The sequence below is a fragment of the Leptodactylus fuscus genome, chromosome 5, assembly GCF_031893055.1.
Source record: "Leptodactylus fuscus isolate aLepFus1 chromosome 5, aLepFus1.hap2, whole genome shotgun sequence".
NCBI classification, from domain to species: domain Eukaryota; kingdom Metazoa; phylum Chordata; class Amphibia; order Anura; family Leptodactylidae; genus Leptodactylus; species Leptodactylus fuscus.
Window position 1 is genome coordinate 173,736,941 of NC_134269.1, and position 17,808 is coordinate 173,754,748.

At 46.2% G+C, this 17,808-nt stretch overlaps 1 protein-coding gene across 1 annotated transcript in view; it reads right to left on the minus strand.

Moving 5' to 3' along the window:
- The window catches only part of DOCK2 (dedicator of cytokinesis 2), a 522,773-nt gene that overhangs the window by 78,764 nt on the left and 426,201 nt on the right, over positions 1 to 17,808 (minus strand). Inside the window, exons 38-40 of the mRNA XM_075274736.1 lie at positions 16,556 to 16,675; positions 1,014 to 1,103; positions 337 to 441 (exon numbers count right to left, since the gene is read on the minus strand). Coding sequence (XP_075130837.1) covers positions 337 to 441; positions 1,014 to 1,103; positions 16,556 to 16,675 — 315 coding nt within the window. The remainder of the gene's footprint in view (positions 1 to 336; positions 442 to 1,013; positions 1,104 to 16,555; positions 16,676 to 17,808) is intronic.

Consider the following 17,808-nt stretch of genomic DNA (forward strand, 5'->3'; position numbering starts at 1 on the left):
AATCTCAAGCTCTGCAAATGTTTGCAAAAATGTTTAACCATTTATTGTCTACAGTTTCAATTATAGTTTGTGGGAAACCCCTTTAAGAAACTCTACCTTAGAGAACCATTTTTGTGTAACTGATTAGTATTTAGACAGCCCAATACACAAAAACTTCTTTATGCTTTAATAAGAAAGACAAAAAAACCCTGCATTGCTACATGAATTTGTCAGACGTTATACATTCTCACATAATGCCAGTAAATCAAAACTCTTGCATACATCTACATCTGTCTGTTCATTTCAGAACTTTATTGGTAGCCATAAAATTAGTTATTGTGGTTATAAAACATTTACCCGGAGGAATGTTGGGTATCCTTGCCCATAGTATCCAACTGCAAAGTAATCAGGCTTCGGACGAAGAATTTTCATTATGCTTTCATAGAATGTTGCTTGCTGTGTCTGGCATTGAAGAAAGTATGCAAAATATCATTAGAATAAGCTGGAATATGTTCAATTTTTGTTAATGCTGTGGAAATGATGTATAGTAGCTATAGCGTATTATTTATAAAGTTATAAAAACTAAATAGGAATATGCCTGAAATTCAGTCAAAGGCTGTTTTTTTTTTTTTGTTTTTTTTTTAAATAAATAAAATGTTTCTAAAATGACGACCGTTTGGGAAGACCAACCCAAAAACTGTGCTGAAAAATTCGGCTTATACTCAAGTATATATGGTAATACTTTAGTTAACAATGGCTTTTTAATGAAAGTGAGAAGAGTTGTCGCTTCAAAACCTTGTCGTGCGCCTCTTGGTAGGTCATACTAACTGCATTACTCATACCAGGCATTATCTTCTTTAGGGCGCAAATAATTTCGTGAAATCTATACTATAAAATGTATTAACTGAGTATGTGAAAAAAGAAATAATGAGGAATCGGTTGAATAAAAATATATATGGTTGTGGTCATAGTAAATACAGTTATTTTTCGATGGTGTGGTAGTACAAAGTTGGCGTTAAATCATAAGGTCTTACCAAACACTGGCTCAGTAGCTCATAGTCAAAGATTTCCATCTCGTATTGGTCTGCCAATTGTTTGCACAGGGATATTGCTTCCTCCCACATCTGTAATGTAATTACATAATAAAATGGAAAATTGTGCTCCTTTGAAATATCATAGTGATTTGTCCTTGAATGTCTCATTTTCCAGAGTCATAAAATAAAACAAGAAGGCACAAAGTTAAATTACGGACCTGTCCTTTTAGCTCGGAAAAACGCAATTCAAAACCAGTCCTATACTGCAAGGGCATATTGGTGATAAATTACTGAAGAGCAAAATATAACTTCCAAAATTGTATCACGCTGGCATTAATAATAAGACGATGTTTAAGTTGTAACAAGTGCAAATACAATTCCAAGGTTTATTCCTACAAGTTGCGTCTTCAAGTATTTCTAAAAATTATTTGTAGAAGGTGATTAAAACAATATATTGTATACTGTACAGGGTCGACCCAAGCTTTATGCTAGCCCTTGGACACCGTTACTGTGGACTCTCTTATGAAACAACTTTATAATACAGGGGCTACACAGCAAATTTAGTACAAAACAAGTCGCCATGTCATCCCACAACCAGTGGCGTAACTAGTAATGGCGGGGCCCCGTGGTGAACTTTTGACATGGGGCCCCCCCCCCGACCGACACTGATGCCGAAGACCTCGACCGATCCCCCTCCTACGCATTCCTGCACATTCTATTATGCCCCATAGTGGCCCCTGCACACAGTATTATCCCCCATAGTGGCCCCTGCACACAGTATTATGTCCCACTGTGGACACCCATAAACAATTATTATACCCTGGGGTCTTTTCAGAGTCTTTTCGGAGACCCGGGGGAATAAAAACATTAAAAAAACACTGTTTCTTACCAGTCCCCCAGCTCCTACGCTGTCTTCTCTGCTGCTGTCCTTCTTCTATGAGGTCGAACGTCACATGACCCGGGACGCAGGCCGGGTTCATGTGACGTCAGAGATGTCAGAAAGGACGTCAGGAATGAGGCCTGGCCAGGATCGTGGAGAGGTAAGTAATAGAGATGAGCGAACAGTGTTTTATCGAACTCATGTTCGATCGGATATTAGGCTGTTCGGCATGTTCGAATCGAATCGAACACCGCGTGGTAAAGTGCGCCATTACTCGATTCCCCTCCCACCTTCCCTGGCGCCTTTTTTGCTCCAATAACAGCGCAGGGTAGGTGGGACAGGAACTACGACACCGGTGACGTTGAAAAAAGTAGGCAAAACCCATTGGCTGCCGAAAACATGTGACCTCTAATTTAAAAGAACAGCGCCGCCCAGGTTCGCGTCATTCTGAGCTTGCAATTCACCGGGGACGGAGGTTTCCGTCCAGTTAGCTAGGGGTTAGATTCTGGGTAGGCAGGGACAGGCTAGATAGGAAGGAGAAGACAACCACAACAGCTCTTGTAAGAGCTAAATTCCAGGGAGAAGCTTGTCAGTGTAACGTGGCACTGACGGGCTCAATCGCCGCAACCCAGCTTTCCGCGGATCCTGAATGGAATACACTGTCAGTGTATTCCCGTATACCCGATATATACCCCCGATACCCGTTCCAACGGTGTGCCCCCCCACCTTCACCCCAGAAATACCCTGCAAGTCCCCTAGCAATAGAATTGGGGCTATATACACCCACTATTTTTGCTACTGCCATATAGTGCCATTGTCTCACTGGGAATTCAAAGAATATATTGGGGTTACAAATACCCTCATTTCTTGCTACTGCCATATAGTGCCAGTTTCTGACTGGTAATTCAAAGAATATATTGGGGTTACAGATCACTTCAATTCCAGGGAGAAGCTTGTCAGTGTAACGTGGCACTGACGGGCTCAATCGCCGCAACCCAGCTTTCCCAGGATCCTGAATGGAACACACTGACAGTGTATTCCCGTATACCCCATATATACACCCCAAATCCCTGTTCCAACGGTTTCCCCCCCCACCTTCACCTCAGAAATACCCTGCAAGTCCCCTAGCAATAGAATTGGGGCTATATACACCCACTGGTATATAGTGCCATTGTCTGACTGGGAATTCAAAGAATATATTGGGGTTACGTGCACCCACAATTTTTGCTACTGGTATATAGTGCCATTGTCTCACTGGGAATTCAAAGAATATATTGGGGTTACGTGCACCCACAATTTTTGCTACTGGTATATAGTGCCATTGTCTCACTGGGAATTCAAAGAATATATGGGGGTTATGTGCACCCACAATTTTTGCTACTGCTATATAGTGCCAGTTTCTGACTGGTAATTCAAAGAATATATGGGGGTTATGTGCACCCACAATTTTTGCTACTGCTATATAGTGCCAGTTTCTGACTGGTAATTCAAAGAATATATGGGGGTTATGTGCACCCACAATTTTTGTTACTGGTATATAGTGCCAGTTTCTGACTGGGAATTCAAAGAATATATGGGGGTTACGTGCACCCACAATTTTTGCTACTGCTATACAGTGCCATTGTCTGACTGGGAATTCAAAGAATATATTGGGGTTACGTGCACCCACAATTTTTGCTACTGGTAGATAGTGCCATTGTCTCACTGGGAATTCAAAGAATATATTGGGGTTACGTGCACACACAATTTTTGCTACTGGTATATAGTGCCATTGTCTCACTGGGAATTCAAAGAATATATGGGGGTTACGTGCACCCACAATTTTTGCTACTGCTATACAGTGCCATTGTCTGACTGGGAATTCAAAGAATATATTGGGGTTACGTGCACCCACAATTTTTGCTACTGGTAGATAGTGCCATTGTCTCACTGGGAATTCAAAGAATATATTGGGGTTACGTGCACACACAATTTTTGCTACTGGTATATAGTGCCATTGTCTCACTGGGAATTCAAAGAATATATGGGGGTTACGTGCACCCACAATTTTTGCTACTGCTATACAGTGCCATTGTCTCACTGGGAATTCAAAGAATATATTGGGGTTACGTGCACCCACAATTTTTGCTACTGCTATATAGTGCCAGTTTCTGACTGGTAATTCAAAGAATATATTGGGGTTACGTGCACCCACAATTTTTGTTACTGGTATATAGTGCCAGTTTCTGACTGGGAATTCAAAGAATATATGGGGGTTACGTGCACCCACAATTTTTGCTACTGGTAGATAGTGCCATTGTCTCACTGGGAATTCAAAGAATATATGGGGGTTATGTGCACCCACAATTTTTGCTACTGGTATATAGTGCCATTGTCTCACTGGGAATTCAAAGAATATATTGGGGTTACGTGCACCCACAATTTTTGCTACTGGTATATAGTGCCATTGTCTCACTGGGAATTCAAAGAATATATTGGGGTTACGTGCACACACAATTTTTGCTACTGGTATATAGTGCCATTGTCTCACTGGGAATTCAAAGAATATATGGGGGTTACGTGCACCCACAATTTTTGCTACTGCTATACAGTGCCATTGTCTCACTGGGAATTCAAAGAATATATTGGGGTTACGTGCACCCACAATTTTTGCTACTGGTAGATAGTGCCATTGTCTCACTGGTAATTCAAAGAATATATGGGGGTTACGTGCACCCACAATTTTTGCTACTGGTATATAGTGCCATTGTCTCACTGGGAATTCAAAGAATATATTGGGGTTACGTGCACCCACAATTTTTGCTACTGGTATATAGTGCCATTGTCTGACTGGGAATTCAAAGAATATATTGGGGTTATGTGCACCCACAATTTTTGCTACTGGTATATAGTGCCATTGTCTCACTGGGAATTCAAAGAATATATTGGGGTTACGTGCACCCACAATTTTTGCTACTGCTATATAGTGCCAGTTTCTGACTGGTAATTCAAAGAATATATTGGGGTTACGTGCACCCACAATTTTTGTTACTGGTATATAGTGCCATTGTCTCACTGGGAATTCAAAGAATATATTGGGGTTACGTGCACCCACAATTTTTGCTACTGCCATATAGTGCCAGTTTCTGACTGGTAATTCAAAGAATATATTGGGGTTACGTGCACCCACAATTTTTGTTACTGGTATATAGTGCCAGTTTCTGACTGGGAATTCAAAGAATATATTGGGGTTACGTGCACCCACAATTTTTGCTACTGCTATATAGTGCCATTGTCTCACTGGGAATTCAAAGAATATATGGGGGTTACATATAACTTCAATTCCAGGGAGAAGCTTGTCAGTGTAACGTGGCACTGACGGGCTCAATCGCCGCAACCCAGCTTTCCCAGGATCCTGAATGGAACACACTGACAGTGTATTCCCGTATACCCCATATATACACCCCAAATCCCCGTTCCAACGGTGTGCCCCCCCACCTTCACCTCAGAAATACCCTGCAAGTCCCCTAGCAATAGAATTGGGGCTATATACACCCACAATTTTTGCTACTGGTATATAGTGCCATTGTCTGACTGGGAATTCAAAGAATATATTGGGGTTACGTGCACCCACAATTTTTGCTACTGGTATATAGTGCCATTGTCTCACTGGGAATTCAAAGAATATATTGGGGTTACGTGCACCCACAATTTTTGCTACTGGTATATAGTGCCATTGTCTCACTGGGAATTCAAAGAATATATGGGGGTTACGTGCACCCACAATTTTTGCTACTGCTATACAGTGCCATTGTCTCACTGGGAATTCAAAGAATATATTGGGGTTACGTGCACCCACAATTTTTGCTACTGGTAGATAGTGCCATTGTCTCACTGGGAATTCCACAAATAATTTGGGGATTCATTCACCCTACATCTCAGGCTCTTGCCATATTCACCCAGGTTGTCAGTGCTGCAGCAGCTCGTTCCCAGACAGCTCGGCCCGAAAAACACATTACCTATATAGAGGATTTGGACAATGAAGACAACATGTTCTAAATCTAATGTCTGCACCTTCTCCAGAATTAAAATAAAGGCAGCGTTTAACTTTCAAATAGCACTGCACAAAGGAAGATCTTATCAGCTTGTCTCATGACATGCTACTAAAAAGTGTCATTTGTGTATCTTAATTTAAATATAGTTGTATAAGCTTTTTGGGTTTTAGGCACTGCCAAGTTATTTATTACCACCCGCTCCCTTATAATGATGATGACGCCAAAGTCACTGTGGGTGTTCAGAGCTCACAGCTTCGGTTGACATTTGTCTTGCTCTCTGTCGGTACCAGCTTTTTGGATACCGTAAAGTTATGTTGACTTTATTAACAGCTATAGAAGCTTTAGCCAGGTTGTGATGGTGTGTAACCCTAACAACACTAAGTGGGATACACATTAATAGTCAGTCTATGTACGCTAAACGTATCACTGAAGTAATTTTTTTTCCCTCTCCCCTAATATAAGAAAGGAACAGACATTAGACCTAGACCGGGGTTCGAGGCTTGTAAAAATCCAGTATTATTTGTTCTTCATGATGTGAAATATGTGTTGAAAAGCAACCCAAGATGAAGTCAGCCATGTGTGCCAGTGTGTTACTTGGCATGCCTTTGCTGGCCCCAACTGTAAGGGTCACTCTCCATTTCCTCCATTTTCCACTCCCCTTCACACCATTTGTGGTGAAGCAATGGGATGCACTGAAGTGCACCCTCTAGCCTCGTGTGGGACAGGGACATCAGATGCCACTCCAACCCCCTCGTCTTCCTCCGCCAGCCAACGGTGCGAAGATGAGAGGAGTGTGCTCTGAATGTTTTCTGCCTAGCAGAGGCTAGTTCTCACTTACGAAAATGGCCCCACTTTGACCTGTATATCAGGCACAATGGTGTAGGTTTCAAAGAAACATGGCACCAACAAGTTAGAAAACGTGGGCCATGCGTGGACCGTGTTTGAGTCTGGCAAGCTCCAGATCTGCTACCAGGTTCCAGCCATTATCACAGGCGCAAAAATGCCAGGCCCCAGGTGTAGCAGGGAAAAAAAAAAGCCATCTCAGCCAGGATGGCATCCCTGACCTCGGAGGCACTGTGCTGTCTGTCCCCCAAGCTGATCAGTTTCAGCACGGCCTGCTGACATCTCCCCATGCCAGTGTTACAGTGTTTTCCGCTAGTAGCTGGGGTGGGGGTTGCAGCATCGTAGGGTTTCAGTCTACTCCTGCCATGAATTTTGGCCTGGGAGAGGAAATAGTCCACCCCAGTTTGCACCCGGGGAACAGACTCCACCACATTCACCCTGCCTGTCATTAAAGATAAGCACTGCAGCATCCCTGACCACAGGCGCTTGTCCATGTGTCGGTGGTCAAGTGGACCTTGCAGCAAAGCGCAGAGCTCTGGGCCCGACTGATGTTATGGGACACATGCAGGCGCAAGGCAGGGACAGCACACCAAGAGAAGTAGTAACGGCTAGGCCCAGCATAGGGAGGTGCCCCAGCTGCCATCTGCTGATGGAAGGCCTGGGTCTCCAGAAGCATAAACAAACACCAACATCTCCAGGGCCAGCAGTTTATCGATGAGGCTGTTAAAGGCTTGGGCATGGGGGTGGGTTGTGTTGTACTTCTGCCTGCAATGAAAAGCTTGGGAAATGTGGAGTGGCTGGGAAGAGGCGCATGATGGTGCAGGCCAAAAGGGCGCATGAGGGTGAACTCCCCAATGTGTCAGAGATAGGTGTGTAGGTGTCCTTGCATCATATACTTGCACCATATTTGGCTTTGGAAGTTAATTTTGTGCCAAAAAGTGGTTAAGACAGCGATCCCTCAGCTACTCCCGTTACACTGTCTAGTGAAATTACCATCTTTGGAAGTGGACCACCACTTGTAAGATCCCAAAGGAAGCAGGCAAGAGATGTGCAGTGCAGAAAAAAAGATGAGAAAATAAGTGTAGGCTGTAGAGCACAGAGGGATCGGAGAGGACAGAGCTGGTGTCGGCCAGGTATTCCCACAACATGCGCCTATACTTGTCCCTCCTGGTGACACTAGGCCCCTGAGTGGAAGTAATTTGTCCAGGGGGGCCATTAACGTGTTCCAGACCTAGGAATAAGTCTTCCAACAGGGTAGAGTTTTGCATGCCTTTGCTTCTACCCACTGTTTTTGCTGCTTAGCTTCCCTCCACATCTACACTGCTTTCACCCCTAAACATCACCCCAGTTTATGCCTTTGTTTCTACCCTGTTTTTTTTGTTGAATTAGCTTCCCTCCACATCTACACTGCTTTAGCCCCTAAACATCACCCCAGTTTATGCCTTTGCTTCTACCCTGTTTTTTTTTGTTGAATTAGCTTCCCTCCACATCTACACTGCTTTAGCCCCTAAACATCACCCCAGTTTATGCCTTTGCTTCTACCCAGGTTTTTTGTTGATTTAGCTTCCCTCTACATCTACACTGCTTTAGCCCCTAGACATCACCCCTGTCCATGTGGGGTCGGTGGCCTCGTCATCCACCAACTCCTCTTCCAATTGCGCACTGGCCCCTTACTGCAAACCGCACATGACCACAGCTTGCCCTGATGGCAACTGTGTCTCATGATCCCCACTTAGGTCCAGACAAGTCGGTGGCGGGTCCAAAACCCCAAAATTGGAAGGAAATGGCGGATGCTGCAGTATTTCTAACACCTGTTCCTGGTGCTCGGGCCTGGTCTATGTTGTACCCTGCACCCTGCTTAACGCAGCTGCCATATCCGAAGTTGTGCTGAGCGCATGCTAATGTTTTGTGTCCAGTGCAATGGATGGGATGGGATTTCACATAAGTCTGCCACCCATGGCCACTCATGGTTGAGCAACTGAGGGAGTTGACTTTGACGAACCCGAGGGTTTTGGAGTTGGAACTACATCAAAGGTCTGTGCTGCTCACACACTCTGCTCAACACATGATATGTTTAGTGCCAGCAGTGTGGAGACGTCGCACAACAGCCGTTGTTCCAGCAGGTACAGGCGTTGTAGGAGTGCATAGAGGCTAGCAGCGGCAACTATACACTTTAAAAACTATCCGCACAAGCGCCACACTTTCACCAGTAGCTCAGGAACATTGGGGTACCTTTTTCAAAAGATTAGCAGCAATGAGTTAAAAACGTGGCCCAGGCATGGAATATGTTGCAGGCTGCCAAGCTACAGAGCCAATCCCAGGTTACGGCCATTATCACACATGACAACATGCCTGGGCCCAGGTGCAGTGGCAAAAACCACATTGCCGTCTCATCGAGGATGGCATGACTCACTTTGTAGGCAGTGTGCTGTCTGGCCCCCAAGCTGATGAGCTTCAGCACGGCCCGCTGACGTCTCCCCACACCAGTGTTGCAGCGTTTCCAGCTCGTAGCTGGGGTCAATTTAACAGCGGAGGAGGGTGGTGTTTCAGCCCTCCTCCCAGGAATGTTGTGTGGGGAGACAAGTCAGGCCACCACATTTTGCGACCCGGTCCACGCCTCAACTACATTCAACCACTGTGCCCAAATTGAAAGGTAGCGTCCCTGTCCGCATGCACTTGTCCATTCGTAACTGGTCACATGGAACTTTAGGGCTAAGCGCTGAATTTAGGGACCGCCTCATGTTTGGGGGAAAGTGCTGGTGTGGACGGCACAGTGCGGTGGCGCAGTAGACACTCTGCCCAAAAAGGGCAGAGTGTCCCCCAGCCGGGATTCCAACATCTCCTGGGCCAGATTTCTTGAGATGAGGCCGTTGAAGCCTTGGGCATGTGGGTGGGTTGCGCTGTACTTTAGCATGAAATGAAAGGCTTGGGAGATGGGGAGTTGCTGGGAAGAGGCGCATGATGGCGCGGGCAAAAGGAGAAATGGCAGGAAAAGGTGAGGATAAGGGTGAACTCCCCAAAGTGTCAGAGGCAGATGTGGAGGTGTCCTGGCTGCTGGTCTGGACTGCAGCGCCAGCCCTGTCAACAGTGGGAGAGGCAGTGGCCGCCAGGCCAAACGACGATTATCCTGCGCTTGCTCTCACCCACTGAGCCCAGGGCTTGCCTTCCAAATGATGGCACCCGCAAGAGGTGGTGAGATTCCTCTCCGCAGATCTCCAAACCATCTTGGACTTGCAAATTGCACTAAATTTGTCATGTAACTGACATGTATATGATGAGTCTATCCATTGTCTGTTCATTTTGGTGAAAGTCAGCCTGTCAGCTGACAGACAGCTGTGCTTGTCAGTGATGATGCCACCGGCTGCTTGTACCCCCAGTTTTTGCTGCTTAGCTTGCCTCCACATCCACACTGCTTTTGCCCCTACACATCACCCCTATCCATGCCTGTGCCTCTAGCCATAAGTCTGCCACCCATGGAAACTCATGGTGCAGAAAGTGAGGGAGCTGACTCTGAGGAACCCTTGGGTTTTGTAGCTGGTACTCCATCAAAGGTCTCTGCTGCTCACACACCCTGCTGAACATACGGTATCTAGGGTTAGAGCGTGTGGTGACCTCGCACAACAGTAGGTGCTTCAGGCAGATGTAGGCCTTGCTGGAGTGTATTGCGGCTAGCTCCAGGTACTGTAGACTTGGGAAAGTGGGTGTCCAAGTGCCGCACTTTCACCCTTAGCTCAGCTAATTTGGGGTATGTTTTTAAAAATCATTGCACCACTACATTGAACACGTGGGCCAGGCATGGAACGTTTTGGAGGCTGGCAAGCTCCAGAGCCCTCCAACAAGACAAAAAAGCCTGGCCCCAGGGGCAGCGGGGATAAACAAATTGCCATCTCATCCAGGATGGCATCCCTGACCTCAGAGGCAGTGTGCTGTCTGTCTCCCAAGCTGATGAGCTTCAGCCCAGCCTGCTGACGTCTCCCCACACCAGTGTTGCAGCGTTTTCAGCTCGTAGCTGGGGTCAATCTAACAGCGGAGGAGGAGGAGGGTGGTGTTTCAGCCCTCCTCCCAGGAATGTTTTGTGGGGAGACAAGTCAGGAAAATTCTTGAAACAGGGGAGAGTTTTGCATCTTTGCCCTTGCTGCCTATGGACATCCCTTTGCCTCTAGCCACCATTTTCCCTGCTTTGCTTGCCTCCACATCCACACTGCTTTTGCCCCTAGACATCATCCCTATCCATGCCTCTGCCCCTAGCCATAACTCTGCCACCCCTGGAAACTCATGGTGCAGAAACTTTGGGAGCTGACTTTGAGGAACCCTTGGGTTTTGTAGATGGAACTCCATCAAAGGTCTGTGCAGCTCACACACCCTGCTCAAGATATGGTATTGTAGGGTTTCAGCGTGTGTGAATGACGGACAACAGCATGTGTTTGGACAGATGTAGGCCTTGCTAGAGTGTTTTTAGGCTAGCAGCGACTCCTGTGCACTTGCAAAAGTGGGCGCACAAGCGCCGCATTTTCAACAGTAGCTTCGGTACATTTGGGTATATTTTAAAAAAACTTTGCACCACTAGGTTAGACGTGGGCCAAACATGGAACGTGTTGGAGGCTGGCAAGCTCCAGAGCCGCTACCAGGTTCCAGCCATTATCACAGGCGTAAAAATGCCAGGCCCCAGGTGTAGCAGGGAAAAAAAAATGCCATCTCAGCCAGGATGGCATCCCTGACCTTGGAGGCACTGTGCTGTCTGTCCCCCAAGCTGATGAGCTTCAGCACCGCCTGCTGACGTCTCCCCACACCAGTGTTTTAGCGTTTGCCGCTAGTAGCTGTGGTGGAGGTTGCAGCGTCGTAGGGTTTCAGTCTACTCCTGCCATGAATTTTGGCCTGGGAGAGGAGATAGGGTACCTCAGTTTGCACCCCGGGACCAGACTCCACCACATTCACCCTGCCTGTCCTTAAAGATAAGCAGCATCCCTGACCACAGGCGCTTGTCCAAGTGTCGGTGGTCAAGTGGACCTTGCAGCAAAGCGCGGAACTAAGGGCCCACCTGATGTTGAGTGACACGTGCTGGTGCAAGGCGGGGACGCCACACCGGGAGAAGGGACGGCTAGGGACGGCATAGTGAGGTGCCACAGTTGCCATCAGGTCCGGGAAGGCGGGAGTTTCAACAAGCCGGAACGCCAATCTCTCTCCTGGGCCAGCAGTTTAGCGATGTTGGCGTTCTAGGCTTGCGTGGGTGGGTGGTTAGCGGTGTATTTCTGCCGGCGCTCCAATGTCTGAGAGATGGTGGGTTGTTGTAAAGAAGCGCCTGATGGTGCCTTTGATGGTGCAGGAGAAGGAGATAAGACAGAAACAGGGGAGGATGAGGGAGAAGTCAACAAAGTGGCGGAGGCAGATGAAGTGATGTCCTGGCTCGTCCTCTGGAGTGCATCGCCAGCACTGTGAGCAGAGGCAGTGGCATCAGTTGCTGCCTGCCACTGATTCCATTGCTTGGATTCCAAATGACGGTGCATTGAAGTGGTGGACAGGTTGCTCTTCTCAGGGCCCCTACTCGATTTCGAGAGGCAAATTGTGTAGACGACACTATATCTGTCCTCGGTGCATTCCTTGAAAAAACTCTACACCTTCAAGAAACGTGCCCTCGATGGGGGAGTTTTTCTGGGCTGGGTACAAAAGGGAACATCTTCGGACATTCCGGGTCTGGCCTGGCTTCGGCAAAGCAGCTGACCTCTGCCTCTGGACATGTCTCTGCCTCTAGCTACCCTTTTTGGTGCTGCACCTGCCTCAACATCCACACTACTTTCCCAGCTTGACATCCGCCTTGTCCAGGTGGGGTCGGTGTCCTCGTCGTCCACCACCTCCTCTTCCAACTCCTGTCTCGCCTCCTCCTCCTGCACAATGCGCATGTCAACTGGCAGCCCTGACAGCAACTGCGTCTCATCGTCGTCGATGAGGGTGGGTTGCTGGTCATCCGCCACCAAATCGACCGGAGATGGAGGAGACTCTAGTGTTTGAGCATCTGGACACAGATACTCGTCTGTTAGGTCCGTGGAATCGCGAAATGGAGGGGCAGGTTGCGGTACAGTCAAAGGAAGGGAGAACAGCTCTGGGGAGCAGGGACAGTTGGGGTTATTGTTCTGGGAAGATTGGGAATTTTGGGTGGAAGGAGGACAAGACTGTTGGGTAAGAGGAGGTAGAGGCTGACTGGCTGGTGGACAATGTGCTTTAAGAGTTATCCGACAGCCATTGCAAGACCTGTTCCTGGTTCTCGGGCCTACTAATCTTTGTACCATTCAGCCTAGTTAATGTGGAACTTTTGTGCAAAGCGCAGAACTTAGGGCCCGCCTGATGTTAAGGGACACACGCTGGTACAAGGCTCAACCCACCCTAAGTGCCAAAAACACTGCTGGTGCAAGGCTCTACTCATGCCAAGGGCCTCAATCTCTGCTGGTAGCTCAGCTTAAGGTCCTGTAACTTTGTTTGGAAGGGCTCATGTTAAGGGCTAGAAAAGTGAATTTTGGAAGGTCTTACCACATCACACACACACACACACACACACACACACACACACACACACACACAAAATGACAGTTAAGGGTGAGGGCTTTTGGAATTCCCATTGCCTATTCCATTTGTGGTTGTCATGGGGAACGTGATTTAAAGGGGTGGTTGTTACTGTTTGTTGAGCTTAAATTGGGGTTTGTGTCCATTCATTTGGGGAGTAAAGAAGGTTTCCAGGTATTTTCCCACTTTGATAGAGGTTTTTTTGAATGTGGAAAGTGTGTAGTTGTTAGGCAGTGATGTTGGGGTAATAGAGGGTCTTTGGTGTGTTAGATGCCCCCAGACATGCTTCCCCTGCTGTCCCAGTGTCATTCCAGAGGTGTTGGCATCATTTCCTGGGGTGTCATAGTGGACTTGGTGACCCTCCAGACACGGATTTGGGTTTCCCCCTTAACGAGTATCTGTTCCCCATAGACTATAATGGGGTTCGAAACCCGTTCGAACACACGAAGATTGAGCGGCTGTTCGAATCGAATTTCGAACCTCGAACATTTTAGTGTTCGCTCATCTCTAGTAAGTAACAGTGTTTTTTATGTTTCTTACCTCTCCCGGTCCGCCAATCATTATTCTCGGGGGTCCGAAAAGACTGGATAGGAAGAGTACATGTCTGTGCCATTCCATCCAGCACAAAAATCTGTTTTAGGCCGGGGACCTACGGGCCGGAAACACCGCGATTTGCCCACGGTGGAAACAGTTGCGGCGTTTTATAGTACAGGCAAAGAAAAATAAAAGCAGACAGTGTGCTGAATTCTAGTGATATATAATACCACATAACTATGGGGACATGAAAGATCCTCTTTAACCCTTAAAGGGGTTGTCCCATCACAAGGATCCTATCTATACTGCTTGTTAATGTGGATTTAAGACTTTTCCTAAATACATTGCTTCAGCAGAAATGCTTAGTTGGGCCGCTATCTTACTTTATTCAATTCATTGTTGACACAGCCCTTGACTTATCTGCTCAAAAGTCAAGTGATGTATCTGCCTGCTCTCAGGGGGGAGGGAGGAGGGGCTAAGTGCATGGGAGCGAGCCTGTGTTTCTAGCTATTCCTGTGTCTACACCACGTGACCTAGCTTCCTGCTCTCAGATAGAGGAGCTGCTTTCATTTCTGAACTCGTCTTCTGTTCTCCCAGTTATCAGGCTAGCTAATACAATTGTGTTCATTATGGCAGGGATAGGCAGTCTCTGTATGTAACACAGAATGGAGTTGCTCCTGCCTGTACTTCATAGTCCAATATTGTGCATATAGTGTGTAAGGACCTTTGATGACATCACAGGCCCTTCAGCCGCCCCATAGGATCACGCTATGCGGTGAGCGGAACTACACTCTAATTTGGGGGTGGAGCTAATCTGCAGGTGGCATATGAAACACCGCCCACCAAATGACGCACGAAACCAGGAAGAAAGAAGATTTTACAGCAGCGAAGACTGGTGAGTATGCGACGTGGGAATACCCCTTTAAGTACTATCATGGTTTCTATCCTAATGATATGTCTATGGTAGTGTTGTATGATAGATACCATGATATTACTTAAGGGTTAATTATAGGCCGCATGCACTCGGGCTCTTACAAGAGGTTTGCATTTTTCTTGTGCCTGTGACTTCCACCCATTGCCTCTGTTATCCTACTGTTCCTACAGTTGCCATTACATTGATGGAGTAAAAATCCTAGTACAGTGTTTGAGATATGAGGCGTGCCAGATCCCTTTTCATTACTCATAAATTCCAAAAGACAAAAGCCCCGTCTGGAGTGAGACGGCGGACATGATAAATAAAGAGTTTCATAATACTTATTACTGACAAATACAGGATTGTTGCCCAAAACAGCCAAATCAAATTCCCGCATTCATTTACTTCTAGTTAGAAAATAATATTTGTCTGTGGTATACCATTAGCGGAGCGAAAAACCTGAGCTCTACAATATCGGATGGCTGCGAGTTCTGTATAATAATGATTTTCCATTTTCTGACAGCTTCTCTTTAGGGGATCTTGTTAAAAAGATGCAGTAGCTGCAAAGATTAATAAGTGTAAAACACTTGGCAAACGTTTTTACTAAGCAGGTACCTGGTGATGTTAGGAAATTTTTTTTAATTTTTAGTTAAAGGGGTTATGTAGGGTGATACAAAGTTTTGCAGCATATTTCCTTTTCTGGATGAACCTACTTAAAGAGGACCTTTCACCTCCTGGGGCACATGCACTGTAATACACGGCTAGGAAGCCAACAAAGCACTGAATTCAGCGCACTGTTGGCTTTCCTGTTCCGTGCCTCTATTGAAGAGCTATCAGTGCCGGTACTGTAGCTCTTCAGTGTCAGAAGGGCGTTTCTGACAGTCTGTCAGGAACGTCCCTCCTAACAGTAGAGTCCATAGCGCTGTACAGCGAGAGGGGGCGTTCCTTATCACCCAGCGATGATGCTAAGTGGTGAGGAACGCCTCCCCTACTCCTGATAGTACTTGTCCATAGATGAACATACCCTTAGGCTAAGGCCCCCCAAAAAGCGATGCATAAAAAAACGTGGCAGAAACTCCTCCCGTAGCTCTTTTCACATAAAGTCCGCTGAGTCTTCCTCTGAGTTTTCTGTCCCTCTTATACCTATACAGAAAATGCCAGTGTTTCCGTAGGTATACAGACATGGTGCAATTTACAAAAACATGACAGGTACTGTAAAATGGCGCTGTTTTGCCACGGCCAAATTACTGCATTTATGCTATGTGGTGCCCCACTATTAGGCTAAAGCCTGTGGAAAAACAGCTTTTTTTGTTGTAGGTATTGCTGTGTATTTTGGGGGCCAAAATCAGGAATGGAAAATATAAAGGAAACACAACATTGGGCTTATCCTTAAGCCCCTTGCACACATCCTATTCCTGTCCGGTTTTGTGTCTGTGCCCCCGTGGCTCCTATTCAATGGATGAATGGGGCTGTGGAAGCACAGCCAGTGTACGATGATGGATGAACATTGATGTCACTGTGGGACTACTGTGTCATCACAGAACTTTTGCCCTGTCCTGGCTACAATATGAGACAGTGGTCCCACGCTGAGACAATGACTTACAGCATTGTAGATAACTATGATACTGTTAGTCTGGGTCTCCAGGTAGGGGTATATGAACCAAATTTCCCAGACTGTAGATACCTTACATAGCTTCTGCCAATATGCTGACCCAAGATTCAATGAATTTCTAGATCAACTATAAAACACAGTATATGTATATACATATATCTTCTCTCTCACCTTTCCTTTGTCAAAGTATCCAATGATGACTCCATACAAAGTCTCCTTGAGTTGACGGTGAGTTTGGGAATGTTGGAATTCTGTCTGCATGACCTGGGGTGAGCACTGCTCATCTGTCCACTTGAAGAGGCAAAAAGGCTTTTTTAATTTTAGGTAATGCTGAATTCAGGAATAGACATATATTTCAATCACAAGTTAGTATAAGGCCTGGTTCACATCTGCATTATTTGTATTTCCGTTCGGGGAGTCTGCAAACAGTACTTTTCTCTCTCCGCATGTTTCGTATGGAAACTGAACGGAAACCACATGTGTATGTGTGTGTGTGTATATATTCTATCCTGTTAATATTATAAATGTGAACGTTTGTGTGTTTGGATCTTTGTGAGTTTGGATGTTTGTTCCTCAATCACGCAAAAACGACTGAACGGAATACATAGATAGGAACCCCAATTAAAACATAGGCTACTTTTTATCCCGGTAAATTACTACACTACGAAGGAATTTAGGTTCACACTACACTAAAGGACCTGTGATGATGTCATCACAGGTCCTTGAGCCATTCTCAGATAGGATCATGCTAGGCAGTGGGCAGAGCTACACGCTATTTTGTGGGCGGAGCTATATAGGATGAAGCTGGACAGTGTGAAAGCTGAAGAAAATGGAGTCTCATAGAAGATCAGTAGACTACAGAACATGCAGGCTGTGTGAGGGCTAGAGGACTATAATCGGGTGTAGAGTTTCAGTAAGTACTACAGGGAATGTGTTGTTCTGCCTCTGATGGGGGAGGGGGGAGAACTTTGGCACATTTCAGCAACATCCGTTCAGTCCTTTGTAACACAGAAGCTGCTCACACAGTCACATAACAAAACCCCTGTAATCACAATTGCCCAATGTAGCAGAGTTTAGGCAGCGTTGTAGCACACCTCTATAGGCTCTCCATATGCAAACATGTACATACTGTACAGCTGGGTATCCTATGCATATGCATCGATGTAGCAGAGCGAGCTGAGATGTGGGAGCAGGCTGATCGAACTGTGGTAAATTTCTGCAACATCCGTTCAGCCGTTTCCAACACAGAAGCTGCTCAGACACTGATATAAGAACACCTCTCTAATCCAAATGGCCAGATGTAGCAGAGCTTAGGCAGCGCTGTAGCCCAGCTGAGTATGCTCTCCATATGCAGAGATGTACTGTACATACAACTGAGTATGCTGCATATATGCAGCAATGTATCAGAGCTGAGACACGGAAGC